The 8,768-nt window shown below is 60.6% G+C and overlaps 1 protein-coding gene across 5 annotated transcripts in view; it reads left to right on the top strand.

Moving 5' to 3' along the window:
• Sugp2 (SURP and G-patch domain containing 2) overlaps positions 1–5,514 on the top strand; it is a 17,739-nt gene extending 12,225 nt beyond the window's left edge. For 4 of the 5 annotated variants that reach the window (XM_019204874.2, XM_010606488.3, XM_010606487.3 and 1 more), the window contains exons 7-11: positions 994–1,511; positions 2,055–2,116; positions 3,212–3,348; positions 3,439–3,559; positions 5,267–5,514. In XM_019204874.2, coding sequence (XP_019060419.1) covers positions 994–1,511; positions 2,055–2,116; positions 3,212–3,348; positions 3,439–3,559 — 838 coding nt within the window. In that variant the 3' untranslated portion in view covers positions 5,267–5,514. Of the gene's footprint in view, positions 1–993; positions 1,512–2,054; positions 2,117–3,160; positions 3,349–3,438; positions 3,560–5,266 lie in introns of all 5 variants that reach the window. The other variant, XM_033759305.1, reaches the window with a different exon arrangement.
• Positions 5,515–8,768: the final 3,254 nt, after the last annotated feature.

Here is an 8,768-nt window from a genome sequence, read left to right as displayed (position 1 = left end):
CGCAGTCTGACGCGTGTGAGGCTTCTTTGGTCTCCTGCACAGTGCTGGTGCTGGGGCCGGGGCCAAGCCCGGGCCTGTGGGTGCTGCCCGCGGCCGAGCCCCGCCCCGGCCTTCATCTTTGCCTTCTCCAGGCTTAGGAGCTCTCACCTCTGCCACGGACGCGTTCATTTCTCACCGCTCTGTCACTCCTCTTTCCCTTTGTGGTATGTTTTTCGAGGCAGAAGTGTTGAGTGCAGTCACGGTTTTTCAGTGTTTTCCTTTACTGCGCCTGGGTGTTGCGTCATACTTTGCTCCAAACTCACGCAAGGAGACTGACTTATGGCCAGGCGTGGTAGCTCAGGCCTAGAATCCCAGCTGATTCTGGGATGGCTGAGGCAGGAAGATCACAAATTCAAGCCCAGCCTGGGTGGTTTAATGACTCACAGTAAAGATGAAAAGGTTGGGGCTGTAGCCCGGACCTGCTCCAAGCCCTAGGACGCCTGCTGCCCGGTGCTTCCGAGGGCCCGTGGGTATTCACGCGGGTCTCTGGGCTCCATTCAGCTCCCTGCCCCCCCCCCAGCAGGACGTTTGGGTGCAGGATGCCGCGGGCTGTGGCGTAGATGTTTCTCCAGCACAGCACAAGACTCCCTTGCCTCAGGGCTGGGGGCGCTGGGCATGGCCTGGCCTCACTGCAGCGGCCTCTGGTGGCTTCCCGAGTGTCACAGCCTTCCGTGCTGAGCGCAGGAAAGCGTCAGTACTGGACAGGCTTGTTTGGTGTTGAGGGAGCTGGCACCTCCATGGGGCAGGGCTGTCACACTATGGGAGGTTAGGCCGCAGCATTATGTGAGCAGGGCCAGCTCAGTGTCCCAGCCAGCCGGGTCCCCCCACTTGTCCCTTGGACCTTTGCTTCCACTCCCGCAAGCAGCCCGCTGTCCTCAGGGGGCTGCGCACCATCAGGCCTGTCCCCAGCTGTTGTCTGGACTACGCTGTGACCCGCGTGTCTCCGTGTCCCAGGTTTCTCCACGACCAGAACAGCTCCGCATTCAAATTCTACCGGAAGAAAGTGCTGGAACTGTGTCCCTCCATCCGGTTCACGTCGTCGCCTCTAACCCTGCCTGCTGGGGGTGGTGGCCAAAGCGGGGACTCTGAGGAGAGCCCCAGAGGCCCCATGGAAGGGGCAGGGGAGCCAGATGACCAAGGCCCTGCACAGGAGGAGCTGGGGAGCCCCGAGGTGATGCAGGAGGAAGAGGAGGAGGAGGAGGAGGAAGAGGAGGAGGAAGAGGGCGACGAGGAGGATGCAGAGGGGGCTGCTTCCCATGGAGCCGTCGGGTCAGGGCCCAGGGCCGCTGAGGGCCACCCCCCTGCTGATGGCCTCCCTGGCGAGGCTGCTGAGGACGATGCGGCCGCAGCTCCTGGCCTGTCCCAGGCCACTGCGGGCACCTGCTTCCCCCGGAAGAGGATGAGCAGCAAGTCTCTGAGAGTTGGCATGATCCCGGCCCCCAAGCGGGTGTGCCTCATCCAGGAGCCCCAAGGTGGGTGCCGGGTCCTGCGGGGGGTCAGGGAGAGTCCTGGGCCAGCGCGTGGGGTGTCCGTGTGCAGGGGCTCCCGCCCAGCTTTGGGCTGTCGCTGTGTGGCTCCAGGGGCTCTGTGCCACCCCACTGCCCCACCTCAGTAGGCTCTTGGCCCCTGGGGCACAGCGGAGCAGCTGCCTTCTCCGCCCCAGCAGGCCTGGGGGCCGTCCCTCCAGCCCTGAGCCCTGCTGCTGGCTGGGCTGTTGGTGACCGCACATGGCCCCTCCCTCCTCCCCACCCACCGCTGCTCCTGGGGACCCGGGTCTGGCGCTCCCCGGCTGGGATGCTGTCAGTTCTGCTCCTGCGTGTGGAGAGATCAGGGTGTCTTCAGAAACGGCAGCAGTAACGGTGGTGCGACTGTGCCCTGTGGGGCGCACTGACGAAGCTGCACACGCGGGGCCCTTGTGGGATGGCTCCCTCCAGCCTGCTGCAGGACTCCTCCCGGTGCTGTCCCTCGAGGGGACAGGAGTGCATGGGATGTGTAGGTGTGTCTCTGTCTTGCAGTCCATGAGCCCGTCCGGATCGCCTATGACAGGCCTCGGGGACGTCCCATGTCCAAAAAGAAGGTGAGCGCAGCGTCTGCAGGTCTCAGTGTGCGTGCTCAGAACTGTGAAGGACACTGCCATCCACCTGTGCTGAGCTGTAGTCCTGTCCCAAACCCAGGTGTGGGCTGCATACCTGCAGTGCCCCCAGCTGCTCAGAAGGCTGAGGCAGGAGGGTTGCTTGACAGCCTGGGCAACACGTCCCGTCCCTGAGGACACCGACAGCCCTGTCTCCAGCTCAGATGTTAGTGGACGACATGCAGCGCAGGCTTCCCTCGGGACACTTTTCCCTGTGGAGGTGGGAGTGGAGCCCTGGGCCTCCTGTGCTCAGCAGGCGCTCACCACTCGTCCTTTTTCTTCCTTAAAAAATAAAATTTTGGGCCTGGGATTCAGCTCAGAAGTTCTGCCACCTTCCTCACAAGCGCAAGAACTGGAGTTTGATCCCTCGTACCAAAAAAAAATTTCTTTTGAGACAGGGTGTCACTAAGTTGCCCAGCTTGGCCTCATTCCTGTGATCTTCCTGCCTCAGCCTCCCAGGAGCTGGGATCACAAGTGTGCCTTAGTCGCCCCTCTGTGGGGCTTTTTAAATCCACTGTGAGCGTAGGAGGGTGATGGGGTGAGCCGGGTGGGTGGGGGCTCTGTGAGGTCGTGAGTGTGCTGAGGAAGGCAAGGGGGGGCGCGGGCTGAGCTCAGGGCCTGGGAAGCAGCAGCGCGAAGTAGCCGGGAGCTGGGAGCAGGGAGAGGGCAGGCCAAGGTCCCAGGCAGGCCACGTTGGCGCAGGCCTGCAGAGAGGTGCAGAGGGCCCAGCTGGGCAGAAGCCTGGGCCGGCGTGGAGTGACGGAACTGGCCGCGTGAGCCATGGCACAGGTCAGCCCCACAGCCCCTGCCCCCAGGTTTGATGGTTTTCAGACCGGGTCTCACTTTGCAGCTCAGCCTACCCTTAAACTCACCATGTAGCCCAGGCTGGCCTGGAACTCGTGACGATTCTCCTGCCTCGGCCTCCCCAGTGCTAGGGTTCCAGGCATGCACCGCGCCTGGCTTTGACTGTGGCTCCTCCTCACTGCGCAGCGGACCCCTGCCGCTGGGGAGCTGACTTGGCCGGGCCCTGTCTGTCCCCAGAAGCCCCAGGACTTGGAGTTCGCCCAGCAGAAGCTGACGGACAAGAACGTGGGTTTCCAGATGCTGCAGAAGATGGGCTGGAAGGAGGGCCGTGGCCTGGGCTCCTGCGGCAGAGGCATCCGGGAGCCCGTCAGCCTGTATGTGCTTCCGGGCACTCTGGGGTCATTCACAGAGTTCGGGGTGGGGCCTGGGACCCTGTGGTGACCCTGGGGCTCACTCTCCTGCAGGGGCGCTGCCTCGGAGGGGCAGGGCCTGGGCGCCGACTGCCCTGAGCAGGAGGAGGACACGTTCGACGTCTTCCGCCAGCGGATGATGCAGATGTACAGACACAAGCGGGCCAGCAAATAGGTACGTGGGTGGCCTTGCCCTCAGGACACCGGTGCGCCACGAAAGACAGACCAAAGTCAGTGCAGGGCCCAGGCCTGGAACCCACAGTTCAAGGCCAGCTCAGGCTACACAGCAATACCTTGGCTCAAAAAGTAAAGCCAGGCCAGGGTTTTAGCTCAGTGGTTCCGCTGCCTGCCTTGCAAGCACAAGGTCCTCAGTTCGATCCCCGGTATCAAAAAAAAAAAAAAGTAGAGCCACCTCGTCCTGTGAGGGAAACAAGTCTGGGCTCAGCCCCGAGCGCCCCGGGCCTTCCCAAGGGGGCCTCCGCTCCGGGCAGAGGATGTACCCGCCTGCCACGGCCCCTCACTCAGGTCTCCCTGGTGACAGCCAGCTCCCACGTCATGCGGTCCGGACCCAGACCCAGACCCAGACCCAGACTGCCCTGGCAGAAGAGGGCAGCAGCTGCCACCGGCCACCCTTCCTGGGCGCTCTGGCCTGTTGCTTCTTCCGACCAAGGGTCTGGGCACCACCTCGCTCCGAAGCCGTCTTCGCGGTGCTGGCACACGCCTGGCACCACAGTGTAGACGCGGCCACACAGGCTGGGCGTCCGTCCTCGCCTCCCGCTCTCATCCCGGGTCCGTCTCGGTTCCTCCTCTGAAGGTGGTGCGGCCGCCGGCCAGTGCTCCCATGAGTGCCCTGTGACGCAGCGTGGTCACGGGTCGCCCCCTCTTCCTTCCGCACCGCAAAGCTGTGAGCAGAGGTCTCCACAGGCTGCCATGGTGGCTTCTGTGACCGCACTAGTAATGGCATCTTGTCTAAAATGTCCTGAGAGACCAGACGGGCTTTCGGCAGCAGCAGAACCTCGCTGTCCTCAGGGAGTCATCAGTACACAGGAGACTTCCCTACACCTGTCTCTAGACACCGCCAGGAAAGACAGTGGACCCTCTCACACGACGCGGGCTCCCTGCAGAAAGCTGGGAATGTCCACTCCCTGCCTGCAGCAGCCACAAGAGTTGTTTGAAGCCAGGTGTGGTGGTGCGCACCTGTGATGCCAGTGTTCAGGAGGCTGAGGCGGGAGGATCACTGTGAGTTCGAGGCCAGCCTGGATTACCTAGTGAGACGCTGTCTCAAACAAAAAGTTGGTGGTGCACTGCCTGCTTCACAAGCACAAGGTCCTGACTACCATTTAAAAAAAACAACAACTTGGTGGACGGGGATTTAGCTCTGGTTCCCCCTCCTGCCTGGCAAACGCAAGGACCCGAGTTCAATCCCCAGTACCCTCCCCAAAAACTTGGTTGCCGTCACTAGCCTGCGAGGACCTCGCAGTTCCGGTCCCTGCTGCACAGGACTGCAGGCAGCGTGCCCAGGAGGCCCCACCCTTGTAGACAGGCAGTGGAGTTTTCAGCTGGTGCTCAAACCCGGGAAACGCATCCCACCGGCACCCAGGGCTGGGACCTCAGTGGCAACGTGTCACATGGATCTGTGTGAGAAGGGCCACCCCGCTGGCTTCCGGTCACCCCGTCCTGCGTCCCAGCCAGCCCCAGGAGCCTGCAGGGCGAGGCCGGGAGAGGATGAAGCAGGCGGCCCTGGGTCCGAGGCAGGAGGGTCTTGGTCCCAGCCCACCCTAGGCTGCGGATGGAAAGGGCGGGACTGGAGCTTGGTGCGGGAGGAGCACCAGGTGCACAAGTGGCCTGCTGAGTCACAGCGTTGTTTCTGTCCTGGCTGCAGGGTCCCCGCGAGGACGACGGCATCCGACAGCGCCGTTCCGCCACCCTGGTGTGACCGTCCCCGGCTTGTTTCCGTCCCCAGGATCCCATAGGCAGTGTTAGTGATCTGGTCCTTGGTCAAACCTAGAAGACGTTTGTGATGTTACCAAAAGGAAGTTTTGTTTCCTAAGACTCCAAAGTTGTGAACGTTGTCAATCATTAGTGGTTGCAATAAATGTAGAGGAGACCTGACTCGCTGCCGTTCCCACTGCGCCCCGCCTCCTGTCCCCTGCCGGTGGGGGAGCTGAGGCCCAGAGCATCTCCACCTCCATGCGACTCTGCCGGTGGCCCTGAGGCCCGCAGGTGTGGGGAGGGCGCAGCAGGGATGAGGATGGGGCTGTTGCTGTGCCCAGGACGGGACCCTACTCTGAATAAGTCCTGGGACACGGGCTGGGGATCCCCAGTCTTCTGGGGGAGCCGTGTTCTCACTGCTTTCCGAGCCGGCCAAGTGGGCCTGGAGGTGGAGCAGGAGACAGGGTCCTCCCGCCTGGGCTGGGGAAGGTGACTTAGACCCAGTTTCCCTGCGGGTGGAAGGGCGCCCCCTGAAGGGGAGGCTGGGCGGGAACTGACCCCAGCACTCCGGAGGCTGAGGCAGGAGGATCGAAGTGTAGCAGGCTCTCTGGGCTCAGCTAGCCCCTGGCACTGCAAAATGAATGACTGCGTGAGTGCGTGGATGGGTGGTTGGGTGGGTGGGGTAGACGCAGAGTCGGGCTTCCCTCACTTCCCCGGGGGCGGGAAACCAAACAAAGCACGTGGAGGCCGCCTGCTGCTCATTTTTTTTTTTTTTTTTTAACGCTGTAAGTTAACACCTGGCTGAAATCAAGGCGTGATGGGTGTTCTGGGGGCAGATGCGCAGTCCCCTCCTGGGGTGCCGGACAGTGACGAGAAGGAGCCGTGTTGCAGACAGAACCCTGAACAAACGAGATACTTCGTGCGTTCTGCTCGGTCGCCTCTTCTCTAAAATTTTTCTGAGAAAAATGCTGGGGCTGGGGTGCGGCTGCATGGATTCCATCCCAGCACTGAGGAGCGGGGAGAGGCGGGGGCATTGCCAGGAGTTTGAGGCCAGCCTGGCCACAGGTGAGCTCCCGAGTGGGCAGCCGCGGGAAGGAAGGCGCGCACCCCGGTGGGGAGACAGGCTGCACCCTGCGGGCTGCATCTGGTTTTCGGGCTCTCCACCGGCCTTCCCGGCCCCCACACCCACAAGCGTGCACGGGCACCACGTCCAGGAATGAGCAGTCGTGGGTCCACCAGGCCCAGCTTCTGGCCCTGCGAACGTTGAATTGCAGGTGTCCCGTGACTCCGGCTCCGTCACTTCCTGAAGACGCCACAAGGGGGACCCCACGAGCTGAGCGTGTCTGCAGCGGCCCTCTATAGATTTGTATTTGCTGGCCTTGGGGATAGACCCTGGGTGTTGTGCGTGCTAGTGCCCTACCCTTGAGCTATAGCCCAAGTCTTTATTTTAGGCTTTTTTTTTTTTTTTTTTTTTTGGTACCGGTACCGGGGTTCGAACTTGGGTCCTTATGTTTGTGAGGCAGGCACCAGAACCACTGAGCTAAATCCCTGGACCCCCTTTATTTATTTTTGGTACCAGGGAGTGAACTCAGGTCCTTGTGCTTACAAGGCAGGCGGTGGAACCACTGAGCTAAATCCCCGGCCCATGTTTTAATTTATTAATTTATGTTTGTGGTACCAGGGATTGAACCCCAAGGTACTTTACCCCTTGGCTACATTCACTTTTTTATTTTGAGACAGGCTCTCCCTAAGTTGCCCAGACTGGACACAAACTCACTATCCTCCTGCCTCAGCCTCCTGAGTAGCTAGGACTACAGGTGTCTATCACCCCCCCACACCTAGGCGTTTGCCTGATTTTACTTTTTACTTGTATTTTGGTTTTTTGAGACAGTGTCTTGCTATGTATGTAGTTTGGGCTGGCCTTGAACTCATGGGGATCCTCATGCCTCAGCCTCTTGAATGCTGGGATTACAGTTGCACACCAGCACACCCAGCCTCACTTGCTTGACGTTAAAGAAAAGAAAGCCCTGTGTCCTGGGAAACAGACCTGTGGGTGATCATGCAGGGCGTGACTGTCCACACATGGATGCCAAGCAGCACCGAATGTGGGCGGAGCAAATGGGAGAAAGGGCTAAGAGAAAGACCTTCAGTCCAGGGTCATGGGCAGCTGCTGTCCCAGCTACTCAGGAGGCTGAGGCAGGAAATCACTGGAACCCAGCCCAAGGCCAGCGCAGGCAACAAGACCCTGTGTCAAAACAGAACAAAACTTTCTAGCTGTAAAATATGACTAAAACTTAGAGGAAAGAGATCCTGAGAGATCAAATTCAGTTGCAAAGCACTGTGTGGTTTTTCTACATATTTGGTGGCTTGGGGGATGTAGCTCAGTGGAGAGTGCTTGGCTGGGGCAGGATATCAAAGTAAGTTCAAGGCCAGTCTGAGCAACCTAATGAGACCCTCTCTCCAAGTCAGTTTTAAAAAGAGCAGGGTAGCCGGGCGTGGTGGTGCACACCTGATATCCCAGCACTCGGGAGGCTGAGGCAGGAGGATCGCTGTGAGTTCGAGACCAGCCTGGGCTACATAGTGAGTTCTAGGTCAGTCTCAACTAAGTACATGGTGAGACCCTGTCTCAAAAGACCAAAACAAACCAAAAAAAGAGCAGGGAGTGCTGCCCGGTGGTGAGAGCTCTCCGAGCACATGGGGCCCAGGCCCTCGCCAGCCACACGGAGCCCGGGCTGTCTGTCTCTGCCACTGCCCGCTCTGGGCCTCGCTGGAGCCAGGCCAGGCCTGTGCTCTCCATCAGAAAAACACTTTCTGCCCGGAAGACGCTCGGAAGGAAGTGGGCCCGCCAGCACGTGCGGCAGCAATTGTCAGCCTTTGTTCCCAGGCAGCTGTGTTCTGGGAGAAGAGAGCCTATCTGGAGTGGAGCAGCCGCTTCCTGCGGAAGGAGCTGTGCTTCAGTCGGGCCGCTGCCCCAGCTGCCACCGGCGTCCCTGACACCTCCCGGTCACCTCCTCCCTGGCTGCTCTTCCTGGTGGAACTTACCACCCGCTAGCAAAGCCACTGTGATGCGTGCGATCCCAGCTGCGCTACTCGGGAGGCTGAAGCAGGAGAATCACAAGTTGGAACCTAGCCTGGGCAATTCAGCGAGACCATCTCAGAATAAAACTAAAAGTAGGGTCCGGAGTGAGGAAGTGGACGCAGCAGGCTCCATACCCCCGAGCCCCCCCAGGTGACATCTGGCACCTCAGGTTCCTGTGCTGCTGGAGTGCCCAGTGTCTGAATGCCCACCGAGGGGCCGGAAACGCTGGAATCTGTGGCCCTCGTGGCAACCCCGAGCCACAGGGACAGAGGCCCTTGCCGTGTGTTGGGCAGCTATTTGGTGTGTTCATGCAGGCACACTCCTGTCTCCTCGAGGCTGCGGCACCACCGCCATCACAGCACCCTCAGGACGC

This window comes from Fukomys damarensis, unplaced genomic scaffold (genome assembly GCF_012274545.1).
Source record: "Fukomys damarensis isolate Sample0158 unplaced genomic scaffold, DMR_v1.0_HiC HiC_scaffold_37, whole genome shotgun sequence".
NCBI lineage: Eukaryota > Metazoa > Chordata > Mammalia > Rodentia > Bathyergidae > Fukomys > Fukomys damarensis.
This window is presented reverse-complemented; position numbering and strand designations above follow the sequence as displayed.